General features: G+C 40.0%; 1 protein-coding gene across 2 annotated transcripts; it reads left to right on the plus strand.

The window, feature by feature from the left end:
- The first annotated feature begins 5,197 nt into the window (after positions 1 to 5,197).
- Positions 5,198 to 24,018, plus strand: nampt2 (nicotinamide phosphoribosyltransferase 2). Of its 2 annotated transcripts, none has more exons than XM_085776590.1 (11): positions 5,198 to 5,581; positions 12,248 to 12,383; positions 12,489 to 12,592; positions 13,189 to 13,317; positions 14,465 to 14,623; positions 16,483 to 16,613; positions 17,976 to 18,201; positions 20,060 to 20,179; positions 20,533 to 20,673; positions 21,909 to 22,034; positions 23,409 to 24,018. In XM_085776590.1, the coding sequence occupies exons 1-11, from the start codon at positions 5,534 to 5,536 to the stop codon at positions 23,568 to 23,570; spliced, it is 1,482 nt and encodes a 493-aa protein (XP_085632716.1). In that variant the 5' UTR covers positions 5,198 to 5,533; the 3' UTR covers positions 23,571 to 24,018. The 2 variants fall into 2 exon arrangements, 1 of the variants encoding a protein (XP_085632716.1); XR_015035842.1 differs by having other exon boundaries at positions 5,241 to 5,581; positions 20,533 to 20,839; positions 21,853 to 22,034.
- Positions 24,019 to 26,275: the final 2,257 nt, after the last annotated feature.

The following is a 26,275-nucleotide window of genomic DNA, read 5'->3' on the forward strand; positions in this document are numbered from 1 at the left end:
CAAGGGGCTGGTTTCACAATAAAAGCTTTGACAGATTTTAAATCAATAATAGACTGATGACTAGCCTACATGTTTGAAAACATAAAAAAAAAAGTCGACATTTCCTGATGTTTCAAGTGAGACAAGGATATGTGGCTTTATTTGGATAGACAATTCAAAGTGCAATGCAGGCTAATAAAGGATAGCCTATTCACAATAAGGAAAGACAAAATCTAAAAAGGTCAAATTACAATTTAAATTCAGTAGGGTAATAAAAGCAGAAATGTTGACAAGAGGTGCAAAGACTTTTGGCCTGGAATGACATCATCTGGGAGGTTACTATTATGGGTTGGATAAAAATAAAACACTGCTTACTAGGCTACTAACAAAGTAAAATAATAACAAATAGATACATAATACAACTCCATATATCATTGATCACAGCAGTATTAGCAGCTGTTCCTGGCCCCGTGACACCTGCGGTGTCTGTAGATAGCAACAGCTCAGGCTCAGCTAAACAGCCTAGAGCTGCAATTATTTGTGTTATGACGATCAACAAACAAAGAGCCTCTCAGTGAGAACCGCATTAATGTCAATTTAAATGTGTATCACATTTACATGACAGTGGGAATTCAAATCAACTAAGAAAAAGGGATGAACCTAATATGTTGGTACCATTAAAGAGAGCAAATGCAACAGAAGATAAATGCAGAGAAGTTGTGTGGAGCAACAGATCTCCTGCAAGCCAACACATACAATGAAACACAGACTTAAGTTAAATTTGTTTTGCCAGGAGGTTCCACAAAACTGTAATTGGTTTACCTAGTTGAAATTAAAATTGTAAGGGTAATCTAATACAATGAACAGGTGTTACAGTCACATAACCTACTGTATGTGAATTGAGCTTATACTGAGCCTACAGATAATTATTGGCTTGATATTGGCTGATAATTATTGGCCAATAATTAAAAATGATTGGCCAATAATTATCAGCAAATACACAGACAAGTCCGATATGACATTTTTTGCTAATTACTATTTACCCAACATTGTCTTGACTTTGCTCATTGGAGTTCGTTTGCCCCCTGAGTGGATTTAAAACAATAATGTTGATTTTTGAAGAGTCATAACTGTTCTTGTTTTTGTTGTGATTAGCTACAGTAGCTAGTGAACCTATATTATTTGGTTGAGTCAGATGCAGAGCTATAACTTTAAATTCATCTTTACTCACTACATTTTAGCCTTTCTTAACCTCGGTAATCGGTAACAGCATCGGTTATGAGAAGTTATCGGTTATTGGTATCGTAATAAAAGAGTTATCGTGCATCCCATTCTCTCTCAAGGCACTCTAGTGGCTGGATTCTGGATTCAAATTCGACAAACAGATCAATTCAGTAGTCAGCACAAGCTTCTTCCATCTAAGATCCATTGCAAAACTCAAATAATTTCTGTCAGCCAAAGATTTAGAAACTTTGGTTCACGCTTTGATTTCTTCCCGACTAGACTATTGTAATTCTCTCTACTCTGGAATCACCCAATCAGCCCTATCCCATTTATAGTTAATCCAAAATGCAGCAGCAAGACTCATTAGGCCTATGGGTACCAGAAAAATCAATCATATCTCTCCTGTAACTACTGGCCACACTTCATACATACAGGATTCATTTTAAGATACTTTTATTTGTTTTTAAAGCACTGCATGGAGCACCTCTCAGAACTCCTCACCCCCGACTCCACCTCTCATCTGCTCACATCCACCGACAAGTCATTCATCCCACCTACAAAACTTAAAACAGGAGGTGAGTTACTGTAAGTTACTGGTCCCAAACTAAGGAATAGTCTCCCACAAACAATCAGATCTTCACCCTCCATAGACATCTTTAAAACTCAGCAAAAAATCTTATCTCTTCTCTTTGGTCAACACCTGTTGTTTTTAAATGTGCTCTGGACTTGACTAATGGTATCCATAGACTGTAGCAAAGATTGTAAATAGGTAGCCTACAGCATGAATTTGTTCTTATAACAGACCCATGAGGCCTACAATCTATGGCGCTGTCTAACGTCTAACTCTGTTAAGGGATAGTTCACTCAAAATTGAAATTTCACTCATTATCTACTCACCCTCATGTCGACTAAGGTCTGGGAGAAGTTTCAGAGTCCTCCGTCCCTTCTCTGAGTTACAGGGGGTCTCGGCGTTGCAGTGCATGTCCATATAACGGTTGCAAATGGATACCAACTGTCTTCGTAACAAAAAGACACACCAAAAAACATCCAAATACCTCCATGCTGCTCGCATGTAATGTCCGTCTTGTATTGAAGCCCCGAAATGCAAAATTGTTCCGAAAAAAATTAAATAAGTCTTTAAGCTTGTTTTGTAGCGGAAGCTCCTCTTCCTGGTCCGTCCAAATCTCGCGCTGGCGTCAGTAATCTCGCGAGGTGTGGTAGGCTATGGAGATATTTGGATGTTTTTTGGTGTGTCTTTTTGTTACGAAGAAAAGTGGTATCTAATTGGTATCTAAGTGGTAATCCATTTGCAACCGTTATATGGACATGCACTGCTACGCCGAGACCCCCTGTAACTCAGAGAAGCCGCGGAGGACTCTGAAACTTCTCCCAGCCCTTAGTCCACATGAGGGTGAGTAGATAGTTTGAATTTTGGGTGAACTATCCTTTTAGTCACTGGTGTCAGCCATTGATGCCTTATGCACACAGCGCCCTCTACTGACCAGGTGCTCCAACCATACCCAGACCTGCTAGAAAACGAATACAATTTTAACATCTGTTAAAGTCCTTAGCTGTTTTAATGAGTCCAGATTTGAAATGCAAGATATTTTAATCAAGTCGTGTTAATGTAAATGTTTAAGCACACAGCACCAGTGCCACACACTACTATGTGGACATACATGGAATATATGGACAGGCAACATATCTTATATTTTTTGTAATTTCAACATCTATCTATCAAATAGCATTAGTAAAAAATAAAAATAAAAATAAAAATCTAAAAAACAAGATTTTTATCCAATCTATCTTTAATGTATTACTTTGACATAATTTGTCAATAGGCTCCACACAATTGGATTGGTACTTCCAACATATAATTGTTATTTCCTTTATTCACCAATGCTACACTGATTAAGTTAACATTTTGGCAACAAGTGCAACACAACTAATTAGAGCTGCAATTGTACGCTGATTAACTGATTAGTCAATTGACAGAAAATCAATCAGCAACTATATTTGATGTATCAATAAGGCAATAACAAGGCAATAAAGTGAATATATCTGGATGGACTAATAGGACACTTGCTGCACATAAAAAATGACTGGAAATTGTAAATCAGTTTCCCAAACAATTCAGTTAAATTAATTGACATAAATTGTCATATTATTAATAATCAATAATAACAGTTAGTTACAACCCTACATATAATAAGAGAAGATGTGGCAGAGTCTTTTTGACAAAACAAAAAGTAGATACTTATCTCCTTTTATCTCTAGCCTACTCTGTCATGAATGGCGACACTACTGGCCACACATGGTGTTTGCAGGTTTGGTTTTGTTCCAACCCCGTATGATGTAACACACCCCATAAACTTCATGTTGGTGACTTTTGTTCTTATTGATTTTGCAGGTGACTCATATCATAGGCTATAAAACTGTAAAATTAATATGAATTTGTCAGTGGGTCCTAGGCTCAGTTAGGCTACATTGTGATTCAGATATAGCCTAATAGTCTGTATTTTTGTCTGTTGGTTAGTAAAGGCTATTGTGTTTTCTTGTAGGCTACTGTAAAGGGTAGACTTGGGAAATTATCATCTTGAAGGCTGCTACTCTCATTAAATTGAACAAAAATATTCACAGATAGAAAGATCAGTTATTGGTGGTAGCTAATCTAATTCATAAAACAGCGACTTTACTCTGCCAAATGTCAGAGTTGCATCAACGTTGTTGTGCTTTTTTTTTTTTAATGTTGATTAAAGATATAGCCTCCAGTAGATCAGGTAACACAAGACTAGAGAACATTAAAGTCAGGGGCTGCCTGCCTGCATCCAAAAAGATCTCATCTAACTTCAATACCTTCAACCTTAAAATATAGGCCTATTAGTTGACGCAAATCCAAATGGTGGTGCTCTTAACTTCATTATAGACAAAAAAAAAAACAAACGCCAAATGAACTCTCCCTTTTTCACGTTTTCACGTCTTAAGGCGAGACACCCCAGGCAAAAACAGTTTTTTCATGCACTGATCAATTATGATATTTTTGACTATTTTTCTTCCATAACATGTATTCTTTCATAAAAGTCAAATGAAATGGTAGAAAATCCACATTAAGGTGGTTATTTTACATCATTTTGTCTCTTTTGTTGGTAGATTTCTCCTAAATTCACCAAAAGTTGTTGTCTGACCCATGTCATGTCAGGAGTCATTGTAAAGCTCTTTCTCTCCTGAACAATGATGTAGGCTTCAAAAATTGTCATTTCCTCCGTATCCGCAACCAATCGTAAAAGTATGATTTACATTAGCAATCTATGAAATTTTACAGCACAAGACTTTAAAGGCCATTTTCTCAAAATTAGTTTTTCCTCCGACTCTGAACCCGAAATCTCAACTTCAGCAGCACTTACAGACACCAAACCTTCCAGTTTTATTCCTGTCTATATTCTGAAGGTTTTTACAGAGGGGATTGTTGATATATCATTCATAGCCTGATTTATACAACATTTTATTCCTAAAAAAATGGCGAAATTTTTTTGTGCTGGTGACAGTATTTTCTCATTTACAAAGTAATAAAAAGAGATATCCAAAATACCCTCTGCAAAAACTTCTGACTCTAATATGTCAACAAAATGAAACAAGAATTTTTCAGATTTCGGGTCTGGAAATGTATGCAAATTAGCGCATATTTCATCAGATATTGCCTCATTTACATATTTAAACATGAAATTTGACAAAACTTATAATACAAAAACTATTTGTCTTAATGTAAGTGATAAACTTGGGAAGTTTCATGGTGATATCTGTTATTTAAATTTTTTTTACCCTATTCACCTGTAGTGTCTCCCCTTAAACGACAAAAGTCCTTGATGTACCTGAACGCAGCATGACGTAGGAGGCGGCGAGAGGACGACGTGCGCGTGGCCATGCGTAGGCTACTTGCTGAAACCCGCCCCTTTTCCAACGACCCCCCAACCTACAAAATGATCACTGCCCTCCTCCTGCCTGGTTCACCACCACCACCACCACTACTGCTGCTGTTGCTGCTGTAACATCGGTCTCTGGTTTCACCGGAGAAACACAGAGACGAAACAAAACCAAAAAGAGAAAGAGAAAGAAAAAAGAAATCACCATAAAACGTCGTTGGAGGCTCATTCTCTCTCAGTCAGTCTGTCCTGTCGGAGGTCTGATACCAGCTAGTCACTCGGTCCTGGGTCGCTCTCTTGTTAAGTTGCTGCTACGAGGACACACGGAGGCTAAAAGTGACATTTTTTTTTAGCAGCTACGGTAACGTTTATTCATTCGCCCCCCAACAACAATAACAACAACAACAACAATGGCAGCGCAGGATTTTAATTTCTTGCTAGCGACGGATTCCTACAAGGTGAGTAGACCAGACCTGTCCCTCTCCCCCTCTGTCCCCTTTCCTGTCCCGTTTATGCTTCTTTTTTTTTTTTCCTCGAGGAAATTTGAGTAATTTTTAGTTTATTTAGAAACCTAGCTAACTAACTTAGTCCACCGACATACCACAACACATCGCTGCTTTATTTATTCTTCATGCGGTTTTATTTTTATTTTTTTTAAGTGAATATGTTTGACTGACGTGGTAGGTAGCTAAGGCGCCACCAGTAAATCGTATATTAAACTGAATGAAGTGCATGCTGTTGTTATTACAGCTTGTTAAAGCCAGGAGCAGAGGTTACAGGGGGTAAGTTAGAGTCCATTGACAAGCACAGTCTGACGATAAATGATGATGATGAACCCTCTGTATAGTTAGAGTAGAGGTGGAGGGTAATGGTTGAGTTTCGTTTTCCCCATAAAGAAACCTTTCTTCACATCAGATCTTCACTGATTAGACACACATTTTTCTAAATCCTCACTATGTCAAGAGCACTAGTCCCATGGTCACATTGCCTTTTTACTGTATGACCACTTTTGTATGTGTATTGTAATGTGTACACACATTTACAGTGCACAGGGCCGTTGCTAGGAATTCTGGCCCCCTTAAAGAATACTAAAGTGGGCCCCTCCCCCTAACTTTTCCTTTTTTTTTTCTTAGACTATGTATGTATTATCATTTTTTATTTAGCCTTCTTTGTTTTGATGCTAATGCAGCATTACACTGCAAACACTCAAGTATCTTAGCAAGAATATTTGTCTTATTTCTAGTCAAAATGTAATTTCTAGTCAAAACAAATCTCATTCTACTTAAAATAAGACACATCATATTAAAAAGTAGCTTGTTTTTAGACACTTTTTACTTCTTTCAAGCATATTTTCACTTGGAATAAGTAGAAAAAATCTGATAGTGGAGCAAGTTTTTCTTCCTTATTACAAGCACAAAAAACTTACTTTCACTGGCAGATTTTTCTATTTATTGTGAATTTAAGTGAAAATGATATAAAAACAAGTTAATTTTTAGGTTCTTCTTTTAGATTCTTATTTTAAGTGGAAAGAGATTAGTTTTGACTAGAAATGAGACATTTGGACAAGAAATAAGACAAATATTCTTGGAAAGATGTTGTACTATAGTCAGGGTCTTACGCAGAATAAATCAGTCATACAAAGATTAGACTACTGGGGGTTTTTATGGGCCCCACTGGGCGCTGGGCCCCTAGAATTATCATCACCTTTCTCCCCTATACAACGGCCCTGACAGTACACACCAAAACGTGTGTGTCTGACATTGGACTACAAAAAATAAGGGTCTTTAATCTTCAGGTTCATTTGAGATTTGAGAAAAAAACAGGGGCATATGCCATATCAATGCAGCTACATGTGCAAAACATTTAAAAAAAAAGATAAGGGTCACTATGCTTATTATAGAGTAGCAATGTTAACAGTTTACCCAACGTTATTGAATGAAAGGCAATGGTTGTGTTTCAGTTGTTAGAAATAGTTGAAAAGAGTCACTGTCATGGTAATTTGTCTCTTAGTGCTGATTTAAAGGACATTTCTTAGCTGCTTAAAGACTCTGAAAGACCAGGAGCTTTCAGGAGGCACCCTTCCACTGATATTATTGTAATGCTTTACGCTTAACCAGTAGTGCCCACTCCCTTTATCACAGAGCCCAACCCTCCATTGACAGTTTTGCTTTCAGTTTCATGACAGTGGAAGTCATGCTCTGTGTCACATGTCAGTTTGTTACCCAAGTCCAGCTGTGAGTCAGTCCTTGAGCAGGCTATTCTGGCACATCCAGTACACGCTCAGCATGGTAGAGTTAAATGTCAGATGTCACTGCTAGATGTCATTCAAAGGTTTGCACTGCAGCCAGATGGCAAAAGGTCTGGATGATGACCAGCCGGCCTTTATATTAGCTCCAGCGACCTCGGCAAACACGCCCAATGCAGAAGCACAGCCAAGAGGATTCCTCCAGTGTGTCTGTCATCACAATTGCATAATAGAGACTGATTTTGTACAATCTGATGACCTCATCTGAACGTCCACTGGGGTTGTGGAGTTTACAGCTCAGCATTTTATACACGATAATTTACATGGGAAAAAGCTATACCAAATTTTCTAGTTTAAAGTACTACAGATTTAAAGCAGAAGTAAGCGATATTTTTGTGTTAATATAAGTCTTAAATAGTTATATATTCTGACAGCAATCACTTACATAGAGTGTTTGGATCGAAACACGGGTCTCTCAGTCCCTCTGCTCTGCTCTGAGCCGAGGAGAAAACATTTATCGTATCCTACAAGTTTTATCCAATGAGGAGAGAGAACGGCATGAAGGGCTGTGTGTGCAGCCAAGGGATGCACCTGAATGTGGTGACGTAGGGACGAGGACCAATAGATCCATGACGAGGGCGGGGGCTGCTAACTCCATCAGCTGACAAGACGTTATGGTGCGTTCAAGGCAACCCGTAACTCGTGTTTTTCCGACCTGTGAAGTCGTACCAGTTCGATCTGGTACGAGTTCACGGGTCAGAAGTTACGAGTGGCCGTTATAGTGACTTTCACAGGTAAAACAGGTCGGAAAAACACGAGTGGGTTGCCTGGAACGCTACAAAGTCGTAAGTTGTGACTTGAAGCTGTAATTTACGGTTTCAAAAGCCTGCCTGGAACGCAGCTTAGCCAAAACGGCCGGATCGCTTTAAACAATGCTACCAATATAACTGTGCGCCTCCCGTTTAATCATCATTCTCATTTTTTGGTTTGACATAGAGGTTAGACATTGTTGTAAACCACAAAACATATAATTGTGTTTCAGGGTTGTATCTTAAAGGTAGGGTTGGCGATCTCTTTTCCGTATTCGTAACTCCTTGAAGACTCTGAACGCGTACGCGATTAGTGCAGGAAGAGCGGTACGGAAGACCGGTCCCACAGGTGACTGACATTTTTCATTTTTGTGAAAAAGCATTTAATTAAAAGGTTGCAATCGGAGTGTGAAGAGGATTTCAAACAATTTAGTAAAAAAAAAAAAAGCTCCAGAATAGGATCTCCAACCCTACCTTTAAACAGTCCTGCTTCTATGATTTAAAGGGACAAGGAGGAGTTTCTATTCGGTAATAAAAAAGTCTCACGTTAATGTGGATGAATCTCCGCTACCCACACTTGTTAATGGGCCCATTTTCGATAAATATATTGTTCTGTCTCTATCGTTATTTTGTTATTATTAGTGGTGGCGGAAATGCTGGTCGAGCCGACCAGCATTTCCTTCGTGGCGAGTCATGAGAATAACGCCGCAGAATCGCCGTTTATGGTCGGAACTACGACGGTATGTGAACCTCTTTGAACCTCTGACTTTAATTATTGATGAATGAAAACATGAGTCTGTCTTGCGCCGGTCAAAGAAATGTACGGTGCGCGCGGTGGCTCATAAATGTAGTGTGAAAACGCTTTGCTTTTCCAAAACTCCTCGTTGTCCCTTTAACAATTAGTGTCATTTCAACTTGTCTGGAAGTCTGCAAGCATCGTCTGCTTTTAAGCCATATACAATTCATGTCTATGGTTTTAAAGGAAACCACATGCACAGCAAAGTGGTGCTTTGTATCAATTGTGTCCTTGTTCATTGTCAAGCATAACTTTATTCAAAGTTGTTTTGTAGATCTTAATGCATGTAAAACATCACTGTCATGTGAGTGTTCAATGTAATGTGATCAATCACAGTTGCTCATTGCCAGTTTTAAACTGTCGCCTCCCTTATCGCTTTTCTGTCTGATGCAGCTGCTTGTTGTCCTTGGAGGTTCATAATGTCTCAGGTGAAATGGATCAATATTGTCTGATAGGGGTTTTTTTTGTATATGTGGGTGCACGAATACTAATTAGGCAACCTATTATTTATTTATTTTTAAAAAGGTGCAACCAACTGAAAAAGTTTGCCATAGCCGGTGGGTAAGTTAGGTTGGGGATATGACACAACCTTGCATTAGGAAACAGATGGGGAAGTGTTGTTGAATTGGCACCAGAACTTTCTTTGGAGAGTGGTGTCCCAATGAGAGCTCAGATACAGTGTAGGACACTGCATCAAGTGAACCTCCAGGAAGAAAACCACAACTCCCAATACAACACAAAATCACAAGAGTAAACTTTGCCAATGAAGATGAAAAGAGGCCAGATTAATACTGGCAGCACATTCTTTGGTCAGATTAAATCAAAATAAATGTGTTTGGATCAGCAATGTTTGGTGTGGACCTGGCCAGGAGTGCAGAAGGTGTCGGAGAGACTTTTTTTTTTCATGGCACAATGAATGCAAGTTTGTTTATCCAAATACCAAATGAAAAGATGACTCCCTGTCCCAAGAAGCTTGGCAGGAGAGGAATTTCCCAACATGTGACAATGATCCCAAAGACAGTGAAAATCAAACAAGAGTTTTCAAAGATGGACAAATTAAAATCTATGAGCTGGCCAAGTTTGTCCCCTGATCTGAATCCAATAAAAAGTATTTAGAGAGAATCAGAACCCCTCTAGCAAAGAGCATCTGTGCACAATGGCAGAAAATCTCTCCACAGATTTGTAAAGGACTGGTATCATCAAAGCCCATGGGTACAGAGTCTCTGAATCTCACTAGTGAGGGATGCACTGACTTTGTTTTGTAGGCGATTCTTAAATATGTGCCTTCAACATGATATGAAACTGTTTAATCAAACATTTCTATTCTGATTAATTCAGGCTTTGACTAAAAACATGAGTATTATGTTAAATGGACAGAACTTGTACTTCATATTTTAATATTGGCCAGGGTTGTTTGTTTGATAGTGTCTCTGTGTGTGTGTGTTTGTTAGCTGATAATTAAAGAAAACTGTACACGGTCTGAGATCATTTCACAATTATAGAGTTCAGTATGAGATTGCTATAGTGGAAACTGAAATATCACACCAAATAGATCTCCATTAAATTTAGTAGAGATAGATATTTGCGGCCAGCGGAGATAAATCCTCACCCTTGTAGTGATCCCAAACTGCAAGCTGTAAGGCTGAAAAATGAAGCCAACACTGAAGTGCCAAAAGCTGCAGTTACTCTAATGGCTGCTTCAGTCTGGCTCCAACAGTCAGTAAATCACCATGGTGTCCAATTCCACAGCAGAAATAAACATGTTTTTGTTTTCTACAGCTCATTTCCTCCTTCTTTACAACCATACAGGGTTTTTTTCCCCCAGTATAATCCAGCTTCACATTTCATTAAAATTATATTCAATTGAGGACATCTTTGAATGATGGAGGTGAGCACATGCTTGCCACAAACCAGCATACACTGGTCTCAGTTCCACATGCGCAACCTTTTTGCCCGTTTTTGATTAACCCAGAGTCTGGGTGTGGGGTGAGGGCGGCACCGAGAATCATTGGCTACGTCGTCCATCTTTATTTACTTTTTGTTTATTGCCACCTAACAGGACAAATCCGCCAGAAGGTCTCAGGTGGACGCTTTCACTTTCACCACAGAAACTCCACCTCCAAAGTACTCCTGACTTTCCTTACATTCCCTTCTCCAATCTCCCAGCCCAGATTTCATTACACTCCCTTGCAAAATTAGATTTTTACAGTGGGGAGGATGCTGATTACGATGTTGCCAGCATATGCTCTTTCACTGGACCCTAGGGCAACGGTCTACATGTGACTTTGGCTTTGTGTTTTGTTTTCCGCTGAAATTCTTGGTTGCATAACTTGTGTAATAATTAACAACTATATCCCGTATGCAACCACAGCACGACTGAGGGCTTTAACTTTCACAACCAAAGTTACTAAGGAATTCACTGATATGTCCCTTTGCGACATGCAGACCTTAATACTTTTCATACACACTGCATTTGTTAACAGGATGGTCCAACCATTATTATACTATATATATTATATTCTTTTCTTGTTTTGTTGTGTCTGGTTCTGCTCAGTATCTTCACCAACACTACTTTCATGCTCCAAAAGCACTCAGAGGTTACACCTTTTGTAGGAAGCGGTCTGTGACTGCTGTAGATGCAAAAGCCAAAGGCCACATGGTCCAGACGACCCCAAAATGTGGTTTTAGGCACCGGATCCCAGAATTGACCTCAAAGTCCTGAAACTATGAGCCAATCTGAAATGCAGAATAATGCAGGTCTGAACAGGCCTTATGTGCCTTTTTCTCTTTTGTGACATGTCCAGATAAGGTGAAATAAATTACTCTTTATAAGGAAATGCTGCCGTTCCTTCCGTCACTGCGTTTGCTCTCCTGAGGGTGGAGCAGGATCAGAGCGGAGGAGACGAATGCAGAGCGACTGCCTCTCTGAGCTGTTTCTTCCAACTGCAGCTGGTTTGTTGCTGTTGATTATCAAATTAGTGCTGCGGGAGCATAAAGAGAGACTTGTGCTTTAAGCTGTCTTCATTCCTTCCCACATGGATCCAGAAAATATGCTTACGTCACGCAGAGTGGACAATCCTTCCGTTTACAGCTTATCATTAGTGTGCCGATCAGGGTTTTATGTTGTACACTGTTTCGCAACGTAAATCTGCGTGACGTGATAAATGACCATAACAACATGCCGCAGGTGATTACTAGAACTACTCTGTAACATGTTTGCTCTGGTTAATCTGTTAGCTGATCGACTCTTCTCTGTTTTTTTTTTCTTTTTCAGATCACACACTACAAACAGTATCCACCAAACCTCAGCAAAATCTACTCCTACTTTGAATGCAGACGCAAGAAAGGTTCCCAGTTCAATGAAGTGGTGTTCTTCGGTCTTCAGTACCTGATGAAGAAGTACCTCACAGGTACGTTTTGCATCCTCTTCTCTGACGTGAAAAATGAATGGACAGGAAACCTAAAGCCATGAGTGGATACATGCCGATGTATAATGTGGATTGTTCTCTACACAGGGCCCGTGGTCACAGAGGAGAAGATTCAGGAAGCCAAGCTCTTCTACCAAATGCACTTCAAGCAAGCTGTGTTTGATGAGGAAAGCTGGAGAAAACTCCTTGAGGTACATGAGATAGATAGATAGATAGATAGATAGATAGATAGATAGATAGATAGATAGATAGACTTTATTGATCCCGGTCTGGGAAATTACAGTGCAGCAGCTTCTTATATAGTATAAGAATATAAAGAATAAGAATATAAACTATACATAATAAAATAGTAAAATATAACGAGCAAACTATACATAATAAAATAGCAATAGCAGATAGATAGATAGATAGATAGATAGATAGATAGATAGATAGATAGATAGATAGATAGATAGATAGATAGATAGATAGATAGATAGATATACTTTATTGATCCCAGTCTGGGAAATTACAGTGCAGCAGCAGCATTACACAGACACACAGTGACGATAACAACATAAAGAATAAGAATATAAACTATACATAATAAAATAGCAATAGCAAATAAAATAAAATGTGACGTACAAAATTATATACAAAAACAAATTGGCAGCGTTGATTTTAGTGCAAGAAGAAAATGTGCAATGTGTGTAACTGTGAAGAGATTCATGTCTGTCTAAATTGAGGTGCAATCCTCTTCATCATATATGAAGCTAACTTGAAGTCAATGTCCTGGTCCCTTTGTCAGAAACATGACGGCCGTCTCCCCATCCGGATCAAAGCCATCCCTGAGGGAAGGATCATACCGAGAGGAAACGTGCTTTTCACTGTGGAGAACACAGACCCCAACTTCTACTGGCTCACCAACTACATTGAGGTAGAACTGCTCTGATTCACATCAATATGTTATAATAACATAATTATACGCTACTTATGACTGTTTGCTTGATGTAGTACATGGACAGTCCAGTGCTGACACAATCCTCTAAAGCCCACAACATTGTGTATACTCCCAAACATCAACATCATAAACTAGAGAATGTTTGTATGAGTTGTAGGGGAGGAAATATTCATCAATATTTAACAATATCTCCCCAATACGTGTTCTGTCTTTCCGGTGTTAAGATGAGGTTTTCAAAATAAAGTAAAGTAAATACTCGTTTAATCTGACTCCATTTAAAAATAACTTTACTCTTTAAAAGTTAAAAGTTAATCAATCATTTAAAATATAAACATTTTAAGAATCAATTCTATTGTTAAGAAATCTGGAATCAATCTTAGTTCAGTGATGGTATAGATTATTAAAACCACTCAGTGACCTTCTTAACATAGAAGAATAGCCTTGATGCCTGGGTTGAAGTATTCAGAGGTATAATAACATGATACTCAATCTTATCTGTCCAACTCAGAGGTTAAGGGTGTGAATAGTGCCCAGTGAAACTTACCATATAACTAAGATCTTTTAGACTAACTTAGTTCAGGGATGGCAGATATAGACTTAAACTATTCAGTGACCTTCTTAACATAGAAGAACAGCCCAGACACCTAGGTTGAGATATTCAGAGGTCATAAAATATAACTCAATGGTTAAAGGACATGATACTCAATCTTTTCTATTCAACTCAGAGGTTAAGGGTATGAATGTTACCAAATGAAACTTACCACACTTGAGTGATTAGAGACATTCATCAAATGGTGAAACTAGTCACTAATAACCAAAAGGTGTAAATACACAAAGAGGTTACATCCAGGCTGAGGTAAAACTTCCATTGTTTCAGAGACAACATTTCAGGGTGGGGGTCTGACTGTCTTACAAGTAGATAAACTAATATGAATAGTTAGCGTTAAATAAAGATAAAAGATTTGCACAGGGTTGCCCCATTGCCTTTCTCTCTCTCTCTCTGTATTAATCAGTTCTTATCACTTCCCTTTCCTCTTATTTCCGCTCTCTACTGATCACTCACTGTCACTATCTCTCGGTTGTTCCCCCCACCGCCCCCAACCCCTTCTCTTGCTGGCTGCAGACCATGCTGGTTCAGATGTGGTATCCCATCACAGTGGCAACCGTATCCAGGGAGTTTAAGAAGATCCTGGCCAAGCACCTCAAGGCCACCTCAGGGAGCCTGGAAGGCCTGGACCTGAAATTACACGACTTTGGCTACAGAGGGGTGTCCTCCCAGGAGGTGAGTAAGAGTGTCACACCATGTTTTTATTTACTCCGCTGCTGTACATGTGAAAACAAATAAACAGGCACGTGTCTGCATAATGACACAGGTGCTCCTACATTATCAGTTCAAAAGAATCAGCTGAATTCCTTGCAAGTGGCCTTAATTTAAACTGAAAATCCTGATGTGAACAGCCAACACAGCAAATGATCATCTCGTGACATCTACTTTGTGCATATGGCTGCGTCATGCTGATGTTATCAAATTATTGCATGATATAAGTAGTGTTGACATCACTGATTACAGGCACAAAGGTTAGATTAAGAGAACTCAATGAGTGTCAGAGGGAAAGACTTAGCTTAATAAGAATAACGCTGGAATGTAAATTCAGTTATCAGTGTCAGTGCCACAGCTGGTGGAAATGTTTTCGTCTAAAATAATAATCTTCATATGTCCAATTCACTTCTTAAACCCAGGAAGCAGCTGATTTATGACAAAGTACAGGCAGAACAGTGTCTCCTCTTGTCCACAGTAAATGGAGGAACAAATATTTAACACTGATTCTCAAAGCTGAAACATAGACTGTAAATAAAGATTGACTCTGTCTCTGTAAACATTATCCACAGGGTTGTGTAGAGTGGTTTTTCAAGTTCAGAGAGACCTGCTCCACCATTGTTAACTTGGTTTTACCTCACTCTGCCCCTAACTTCCAGCTAATCCAAAGACCTGTCATTCTAAGAGACCATGTTGTCAGTTATACATAGATTTAAAGGGATAGTTCAACATTTTGGCAAATTGCCCCATTGCCATTATCCCTATAGTTTTAGGAGTAGGTTAGGAGAGACTGCTTGCTGAAAAACTTCCCCTGACGGGAACGCGCATCAGTGGTTTTGCATGAATTTACCTCAAAAACAACTCTAACGTTCCGTTATCTCATAGCGTGGTGAATGTGCAGGTCACAACTTGTCCACGAGAGTTTTGGAGTTTTTGCATTGTGTATTTGATGAGTTTGATGAGGGAAACCAAGAAATCCCATTAGCCCCCGTAGTGTAGCTCTGAGCAGCTCGCGGCTCTGCTCCGCTGTTCTAAAAACAGCTTGCACCAATAATTAAAGGTAATGAACCTACTCCTAAAACTATAGGGATTATGGCAACGGGCTAATTTGCCAAAATGTTGAACTATCCCTTTAAGCTTTGATAAAATGTCAACAGGTTAGCTGTTAAAAAAATAAATAAATAAAATCACCACTGTACAGTCGTCATGACGGAAAAATTCACAGTAGAAACCAAAAGTGTTGTTGTACCGGACTGTAAACAGATCAGTTCTCTTGTAAAGTTAGACATTTAGACATGGCCGCCTGTGGGAAATGTCTCACTGTTGGAGCCACACTGTAGTGGTCATTAGAGGAACTTCTGGTACTTTCTGGTTTTAGCTTCTTTCTACAATGATACTCGAGCTAAACTGAGAGTGTTGAATCACCAGCATCAATTACAGCACTCCTCTAACCGGTGGCTGAAAGAAACCCAGACATTGCAGTCAGTCATAGGAATTGTTGAGAAAATATGTGTAACATCAAAGGAAGATGTGCTCCACCAGCCATGATTTTTACATGGTTTGCATAGACTGTAATTGATGTCACTGTCTCTCTGTTGGAAGTAAAACATGTTTTTAGTCCCTTTGCTTCTGACATTGACTTTCTTTCACCTCTATAAGTGACTGTAATACATCACATGAAGGTCTTGAATCAGAGCTGCTGTGTATAATCTGTCACTGACTGCCTGAACCTCATTGCAAGAACAGAAACAAGCTCTGAATTGAATCTCGAGATGTAAATTGGAACCGTTTAGTGACGGATGATTCTCATCTCCACTCTCCAGTCTGCAGCTTTAGGTGGAGCAGCTCACCTGGTTAACTTCTGCAGCACAGACACAGTGGCTGGGCTGCTGATGGCTCAGAGGTACTATGGCTGCCCGATGGCTGGTTTCTCCATCCCAGCAGCAGAGCACAGGTAATTATACTGTACACACACTACACACACACTATACTGTATTCAAATTCATCCTTACTCACTTTTGCGTGTTTGCCTTCGGAATACTAAATGGTAATATTGGATTGGTCGGCCAAGGATGACCACAATGACGTAGCGTGCTGTCATTGTAATGGGTAGTTTTGTATCTGCCCTGAGCAGTAACCCCTGGTTCGAATCCAGCTGCTAGCCAGACTGTTAGCTGCACATTATTCCCTTCCTCTGTTTCCCCATATTCCTGTCAATCTTTGGTATTAAAAACATAGGCACAGACCACCCCAAAAACAAGTGAGAAACTTTAAAACATTTATGTGTGGCCACTTATGAATCTGCCCAGTTGGTGTGTCATTAAAGGGACAACGAGGAGTTTTGGAAAAGCGAAGCGTTTTCACACTACATTTATGAGCCTCCACGCGCACCGTTAAATTCTTTGACCGGCGCAAGACAGACTCATGTTTTCATTCATCAATAATTAAAGTCAGAGGTTCAAAGAGGTTCACATACCGTCGTAGTTCCGACCATAAACGGCGATTCAGCTGCGTTATTCTGATGACTCGCCACGAAGGAAACGCTGGTCAGCTCGACCAGCATTTCCGCCACCACTAATGATAACAAAATAATGATAGAGACAGAACGATATATTTATCGAAAATGGAGCCATTAACAAGTGTGGGTAGCGGAGATTCATCCACATTAAAGCAGAAGTAAGTGATATATTTGTGTTAATATAAGTCTTAAATAGTTATATCTTCCGACAGCAATCACTTACATAGAGTGTTTGGATCGAAACACGGGTCTGTCAGTCACTCTGCTCTGCTCTGAGCCGAGGAGAAAACATTTATCGTATCCTACAGTTTTTATCCAATGAGGAGAGAGAACGGCATGCAGGGCTGTGTGCAGCCAAGGGACGCCGTGAATGTGGTGACGTAGGGACGAGGACTGTTATGGTGCGTTCAAGGCAACTCGTAACTCGTGTTTTTCCGACCTGTGAAGTCGTACCAGTTCGATCTGGTACGAGTTCACGGGTCAGAAGTTACGAGTGGCCGTTATAGTGACTTTCACAGGTAAAACAGGTCAGAAAAACACGAGTGGGTTGCCTGGAACGCTACAAAGTCGTAAGTTGTGACTTGAAGCTGTAATTTACGGTTTCAAAAGCCTGCCTGGAACGCAGCATTAGCGAAAACGACCGGATCGCTTACTTCTGCTTTAACGTGAGACTTTTTTATAACCGAATAGAAACTCCTCGTTGTCCCTTTAAATCTCTGAGGAGACTGACACAGTCAAGGGTTATTTTAAGATCTCTAGTACTATGATAGTGTTGATTACTTTCTTCCTGTCAACCAGCACCATCATCTCCTGGGGGAGGAGCAGAGAAAAGGAGGCATTTGAACGAGTCCTAGACCAGTTCTCCTCTGGACCAGTGTCGGTGGTCAGCGACAGCTACGACATCTTTAATGCCTGTAAACACATCTGGGGAGACAAACTGAAGGAGCGTGTCATGGAACGGAGTCAAGACTCCTGTCTGGTCATCAGGCCAGACTCTGGAGATCCCGCAGAGACTCTTATTGAGGTAAATAATAGGGATGTGCACGGTTACCCGAGTACCCGGGTACCCGAGTAGGCAATCTGCTATCCGGTTATGAATTTATTATCCGGTTAACCTAGGATTAAAAAAACGGCACGTTAGAGTGCACTCTAGTGTCGGATCAAACTTCATCATCATGCCGTGGTTCGGCTTTTTGTAGTGTTAAACAGTTTCGGATCAAGCAACGTGATTTTCTGCTGTGTACAAGCGTTTTTGGATCGAGCCTCGGACTTTCAAATCTTTTACAATAATCTGTGGTGGTTCCCTCGGCGTAAACCGTCGGGAGGGAGACGACAGGTGTCATCAAGTCTAAAATAGGCTATCAGTTTACAAACATTCTGAAACCTTCCCAGTTATTTCCTGAAACGATGCGAGGCAGAGAGGAGCGAAGGCACCAACATGTAGTGTGGACTAATAAATAAGCACCGCTAATGATTTAAAAAAATAAAATAAAATAAAGTTTTCTCCTCCGAGGCAGCCGCAGCATAAATGCGCTGCGCTCAGCGCTCAGAGCGCATGCAGCGCCTTTATTCCCCGGCATAAAGATGCACATCTGCCCCATATGTGCATCTTAAACTCCAGTCTCTACTCTTATTATCCACCTGATATTTAGTCTGACGACGCTGTGTGTCAGTGATGTGACTGTCTGACGGACAGAGCGCATTTATGCACCGGCTGCGCTCTGTCCATCAGACATGACGTAATTTTATTTTTTATTACAGTAATCGGTTACCCGGGTAACACCAGGTTAGGTTACTCGATTAGGAAATTATTCAAAATGCCCATCCCTAGTAAATAACAAGACCAGGTTAGTCATTGTTGGGCAACTAAAGGTGTTGGAGGACAGTATTACAGCAGGTATTCAAGATATAACTACACCTACTACTCACATCTTTCACACTCTGGAAAAGGTGTGGTGGGTGTCCTCAACTCATGTTTTTCAAGTTTTGGAAAAACCATCTCTACGACAGGCTCCAGATCTTTTATGGACATTTTACTCATGAAATGCAAAAAAAAAAAGACCATGTTGTTTGTTTGCACTTCAGAGATGTTTTATCACTGTGCTGTTGAATGAAGGATAAAAAATCTTCACCAAATTCACCATGCTCAGGTCTTCCCATCCACAGCCTTCCTCTCTTCACCCTGAGTTGTGTCCAGTCACCTCTGAAGACAAATATGCTATAAAAAAAAAAATGCAGATTGTCCAGCAGAGGGCAGCAGGACACCACATCTGACATGAAAGATGTGTCACTATCTATTTATGTGACCATTTTCATATGAAACTGTTTTCCTTCCACCAAAATGAACAATACACAAAAACAAGAAAGAAAAAAACCCAAATCAAGTTAAGCTGTAATGAGTGTTTCCTCGAACAAGATATCTTAGTAACTGACTTTAAAGGCTCATTAGTCAGGCTGCCACAAATTCTCACTTATAATTTTCAGACATTTACATAAGTGGTGGTGAGTGTGTGTTGAAGCTGACAATTGCACATTGTAGGCACTACTTGGTTTTTTTTCCAGGCAAGAAGAAAAAACAGCTCTTCTCTCTCCCAGAGAGATTACACTCTTCATAAATGAATTCTGTATCAAATATTTCTGGCTTCCAGAGGTCTTAATATTCAGAGGGACTGAGAGGACTTTTGACTTGTCATATTACTTAAAATGAATATGATCAGTTGACTCAAACTGGTCATTTTTCAGTGGTGGCAAATGGTGAAATATAGGCTGTTGTAGCTTAGTATCTTTAAGGTACATTTCTGAAATATATAAAATCTTAGTTTAACCTGTGCAGCTGACACTTGCATGTACAAAATCATTCAAAAGCTTTGTTTGTTTTTCAGGTCATCAAGATTTTAGAGGAATGTTTTGGCTCTTCTCTGAACTCGGTTGGATACAAGGTGCTTCCTTCTTACCTGAGAATCATCCAAGGAGACGGCATCGACCTCAGCTCAGTGGACGAGGTCAGAGGATGTTTGGTTGTTTGACTCGTTTCATCACAGCTATTTCCCATACATCTGATTTAATAACATTTTTGGGGTTCAAAATGGACAGAACGGAAGGGGAATAATGTCTCTCCACACAGACGTTGATGAATAAAATGTAACTCATTGAGACCCAGGTTCAGGTTGTATTTAGATGCATTAAATAGCTTGTGTTGTTAAGGTGTCTATTGAACCTCTGATTCACAGTCGTCTCAAAACATACAGTATATAACCAGAAATTAGCTTTTCCTCTGAAATGCATCTTTACTTCTCATACACATTGACTGATGATCACTGTGTTTGAAGCTTTTACTTTTCTCTGTTTTCTTAAGATCCTCCAGAAGCTGAGCGAAGAAGGCTGGAGTGCTGAGAACGTCTTCTTCGGATGTGGCAGCGCCTTGCTTCAGAAACTCAACAGAGATACACTCAGCTGTGCCTTCAAGTGCAGCTACGTAGAGACTAATGGCAAAGGGGTAAGTGGAGTGGGATCTGGATCTACTTATTACTGCAAGAGACCATGGTTCAACCCACCACTTCACTCTGATACAGATCATTTGGTTCTCTGAGCGCAGCTGTAGTACTTGGCGTTGGAGACAGACACTCTTAATCCTTACTGAGAGATGCTTTCAGTTTGCTCAGGTGTAGGGCTGTTCGATTAATCGATTTAAAATCGTAATCGCGATTATTTGGCTAGGTCGATGTTAAAAATGTGAAATCCTAAAAATCGATTTTTTACTCTAACTAGGGTAATTACGGTAAGCCCCCGTTCATGAATCTGCGCTGCGCTGAATTACCGTAATGACTGCTGCCTCCTTCCTCCCATCACGCTCTCCCACTGCTCTCCCCACACACTGTAAACAAGCATGTCGGCATTCTGCTATGACCAGCGAGGATTTCGTTGCCAAAAAGGCCAACGGCCCTTTTCCACTACACAGTTACAGCTCAGCTCGGTTCGGCTCGGCTCGACTCGGCCGCCATATCACAGCAGTACTGTGATAAGACAAGGATTAGGTCTTCTAAGTTACAGCTGAGTTCTTCAGCGGGGGCGGGGTTGTCATATAACAGCGGCTACGGCCGTGTCGTCTCGATTACAGACCGCGTGGTTTTCCACACAGCAGACATTTAACTCAGGTGAATAACAGTTTGTCGGTGTATTTTTAAAATTAGCGGTACTGATTCTCGTGACGGACGTATGGCCGGATGTCGCGCTTGCGACTCTTCCGGTGACAACGCTCTGGCCAATCAGTGGACGGCAGTCAGTTGACGTCACGTTTTTAGATAGATAGATAGATAGATAGATAGATAGATAGATAGATAGATAGATAGATAGATAGATAGATAGATAGATAGATAGATAGATAGATAGATAGATAGATGTGCTTTATATATTGCATATTATTTTGAAAAACTGTTTTGTATTGTGAAACAAAGTTTTGAATAAAAGATAGATAGATAGATAGATAGATAGATAGATAGATAGATAGATAGATAGATTATTATTTCTTTAAATTAGACTCTAGGTCCATTTAAAAAGACACAAACAGCACACAAAATAGTTTGTCATTTAACAAAAAAATCGTAATCGGAAATCGATTTTTGAGAGAAGAAAATCGAGATTTTATTTTTGGGCAAAATCGAACAGCCCTACTCAGGTGTACTTGAGCTGGGCATCAGTTGGCTTTAAGATAGTTATTCTGTCTCCCTGCAGATGGACGTGTACAAGCAGCCGGTGACCGACCCATCCAAGAGGTCAAAGAGAGGTCGGCTGTCACTCAGGAGAAACTCTGATGGCTTCTTGGAGACAGTGGAGAGAGGAGCAGGCAAGCCCGAGGAGGTTAGTCAGCTTTTCATATTAAGTCTTCAAGTGTCTCTGTTTTACAGCACACGCCATCAAATTTATTGCGGCTGGTTGAAATACCTAACTAGCAATGCTGTTCTACAGGGTCTCAACTATGAGTAACTTTTTTACTTGTAATTCATCATTTTTTGGTTTTCATACAGCTTCTTCATTATTAGTTATGTTCTTTTCTTAAAATATCTGAAGACATGATGTCCTAGTTCTTTAACTTTTTCACAGTGTTAATCGATTAGAAATTATTAATCATCATCATTAATCACATCTTTCAGTAGATCCCCCACTGTCACAGTGTTAAAGGACAATTCCAGGCGAATTCAACTCGGGGGTGTATTTTCCTATCATTTTAGGTCTAAAAGAAGGAATCTGAAGATTTTCAGTTTAATCGCTCCTGTTTTGCGGTAGTTGCGTCTGTCCCTGCATCGCCACGGCAGCAATGAATGGGAGTGGATGTAAGTTCTGCTGTTTAGGCTGTTTACAGCCCTCAAAGCCACAATTTTTTTCCACAGACAGCATCAGATGGCGACTCAAACATGCACCGAGAAGTTTATTTACTTCAAGCAAGCCGACATGTTTGTAAAACTAGATGTAATTCAAAGTCTCCCGGAGTCTCGCGCGAGACCCAGTTGCCGTGCGCGGTGTGTTCAGGTGCAGTCGGAGCTACCGTTTGTGTCATAAACACAGGAATATCAACTCTTTAATTGCTTCAAGTAAAATAAACTTCTCGGTGCATATTTGAGTAGCCACCTGACGCTGTCTGTGGAAAAAAATGTACACTAGAAGCAAGTAAAGAGTTGATATTCCTGTGTTTATGACACAAGCGGTAGCTCCTACTGCGCCTGAATACACCAGCACTGCAACTTCGGGCTCGCGCGAGACTCCGGGAGACTTTGAATTAGATCTAGTTTTACAAACATGTTGGCTTGCTTGAAGTAAATAAACTTCTCGGTGCATGTTTGAGTAGCCATCTGACGCTGTCTGTGGAAAAAAAATTGCGGCTTTGAGGGATGTAAACAGCCTAAACAGCAGAACTTACATCCACTCCCATTCATTACTGCCGTGGCGATGCGGGGACAGAAGCAACTACCACAAAACAGGAGCGATTAAACTGAAAATCTTCAGATTCCTTCTTTTAGACCTAAAATGATATGAAAATACACCCCCGAGTTGAATTCGCCTGGAATTGTCCTTTGGGGGGCAAAATAAAGTAGCTGGCACTTTTTCAACTCGATGCTAAATCTGTATGCCATTGTCCCTGAGTTTGTATTTGTTTAATAACTCTATCATTGCCCTCAGTGATTAACGTGTGTGTGTGTGTGTGTGTGTGTGTGTGTGTGTGTGTGTGTTCTTCAGGACCTGCTGGTGACTGTGTTTGAGAACGGCAGCCTGGTGCAGGAATACTCCCTGGAGGAGATCAGGAAGAACGCCAGGCTGAGAGACGAGGAGCTGACTCCCACCCTGCACAACCACGAGCCGGAGCTGCTGCACAATCACATCATCAATGGAATCCATTAGCTGCCCCACCCGAGGCTCTCACCGCCACGCAGACGACACCTCAGTGTTTTAAAGGGTTGGGCGCCCGAATAAAAGACTGCAGTGTTTTAGCGCGGCGCCCCACTAAGAGAAAACTGAACATGTTGACGGGCAGTGAGAAGAAATCCTCACCGAGCACTACCACCACCACCCGCATCCCCACCCCCCATCTTTGCCAAGTCATCCTGAGAAGGCCATTGTTCATAGACAGATTAGCTAGTTTCACTCTTCTTGTGGCCAAACACTCTGCCAGCTCACAGCACATCCTCCCTGGTCATGCAGTCACTCTGCCATGACCAGATATTCAAGCTCAGGGTCAAACACAATAAGCTAGTTTTTCTCCTTCTTTTTCTTTTGATTTAAAGATGCCTCCTGGATTTGCAGTTTCTACTGGACTCAGCAGCCAAATTGGGGAGTTTGTCTTTAGAAATATTTGCATTGCTGGTGTGCAGTTTCTAAACATTTTCAGGCCAAAAATGACTGTAACTTCCAAATATTCCAAGCTTCCATCAGATTTTATTTTACTATTAGAATAGAAAACTCTTTGGTATCTGCAGGATTTTAGAAACAAAAGTTTATAAATGAATAGTAACAGTATTTGTTATCATTGTATTAGTGGTACATTAGTAACTTTGGTTTATGCTGAGTGCTCGGTAAATAATATTTCATTAATCGGCAGAGCAGTATGTTGCTCAAGCCTTGCCTACTGCCTTTTAGTTAGCTCTCTTTTTTTTTTGGACGAATTGCTGGTCAGATGGATTTTTAACAGCTTGTTCAGTTGAGATTCAGCCTCATCAGACTTCAGATATTAAAGGGAAACACAAACAAATGAGCACAAAATATATATTTTGACATCACAACGGTGACCAGTAATGATATACATGTATAAATCACATTGAAAAAAATTCAGTTAAACTAAATTTGTAGCACAGGCTATGGAAGCCCAGAGAAGTCAATGACTATAACTATATAATAAATAATAAATAATGATTAAACAGTGAAAAATGAATCATCAAAAAACAATATTTTGTAAAAAATAACTAAGGAAAACGATTGAAAGTCAAGTCAATTTTATGCCGTGTTATTTCATAATGGATCTTTTTCATGATAGTGATGCTGTGAACAGGCCCTCGTGTACCTCCTACCTCTATTCAGTTAGGAAGTGAAGCTGCTGCTACCTGATGTAGCTGGTTAGAGCCAGCTGAACGGTTCTGACGTGTAGGATACAATAGGATACACATCAACACCGTGACTACAAGGCTGCTAGTGCCTGAGGAAGTGTTAGTGTTAGTGTCATTAAAGGGTAATGAAAACAAAACTTTTTAACAAAAAACAACAACAATTTATCACAATTAGCTGGTTTCTGGAAGGATTTTATAAATTATTATTTCACAGTTTATATGCCTGACTTTTTATTTTATAATTATTTAATATTGACTACTTCAGAGCTCCAGACATCCCTTAATTCCTTTTGATTTATTCAGTTGGCATCCAGATTGTTTAGAGTTTAAATCACCATTGTGGCTCTGGCCTTTTTAAGTGAAGCAGTGTTTTCAGAGGAATGTGGAGTTATTTTTGACCTAATTCAAATTCACTATTTGCTTCAACCCACAGGAACTGAGGTTTTCTCTTATGCAATAGGACATATACAGTATGTGATGGTGTTTGTTACACAGTTGATGGTTATTATGACAGTAACTTATGCACTTATTTGACAGACATACTGTATCCTGAGATGAAGTCACAGTGAACGTGGCTCTTTCAGCTCATCATCTGTAGGCAACCCCCCCCACCCCCACCCCTCCACTGCTGTGCAAGGACAGCTGCTATTATAACACAACGGTGAAGGCACACTGCATGAACCGACGCTCCCTTCCTCTCCTTTCAACTTGTGTTTAAACATAGTGTCAATCACATGAATCCAATGGAGGCGGGACAGCTTATCATGGCGCTCACACCTGAAATAAGTGTAAAATTTAAATTTCTGAAGATCCTCCGAACACAAGTACTTCAATTAATTAGATCGATATAAGGTAGTTTGATCACTTTGTAATATTTTAGTAGTTTAGAAACCTAATGTTGAGATAATACATTGTATTCACTCAGATCAAAGGTGGTTGATGTGTCATCAAAGAAAAAAATAATCACTCAGCTTGAATTGAGTCAGGCCACTGTACCTGTGTCACAATCGTTTGCGTCTACAAAGTGTTTTTTGTTTTGTTTTGTTTTTTTGTTTTTTGCTGTTTGATCCAGTTTCGATTTTGACTATGGTTTAATTTGTTTTTGCAGATAAGCCTTATCAAAGAGGACATCAAGCCACCGTCCTTACTACATTTAGCTACGATGATTGAGAACACACCGGACAGAGGAAAGTCTAAATCTCTAGATGGTCTACTTCAGATCTTAGTGAAGAGACAGTAGGGTGAAACATTAATCGACAGTCGGATGCTTGAGGCTTTAATTTATTTTTGTGTGTTGAACATTTAACAAAGCTACTGCCACTTTTTTTTTCTGTTGAGCTCGTTTGCCGTGTTGAATCTTCCTCTCATGGCCTTTTACTTCGTTAACACGGTGGTTATTTTCTTTTCTTTCAGTAAACTACTCCACAGTAATCAGTTCACACTTTTCTAGCTGCAGCTTGTCTCACTGGTGACTTGTCTGTACAGATCAGTGGTGAAGTGATGATG

This window comes from Trachurus japonicus, chromosome 5 (genome assembly GCF_045865225.1).
Source record: "Trachurus japonicus isolate A0001 chromosome 5, Traja_1.0".
NCBI lineage: Eukaryota > Metazoa > Chordata > Actinopteri > Carangiformes > Carangidae > Trachurus > Trachurus japonicus.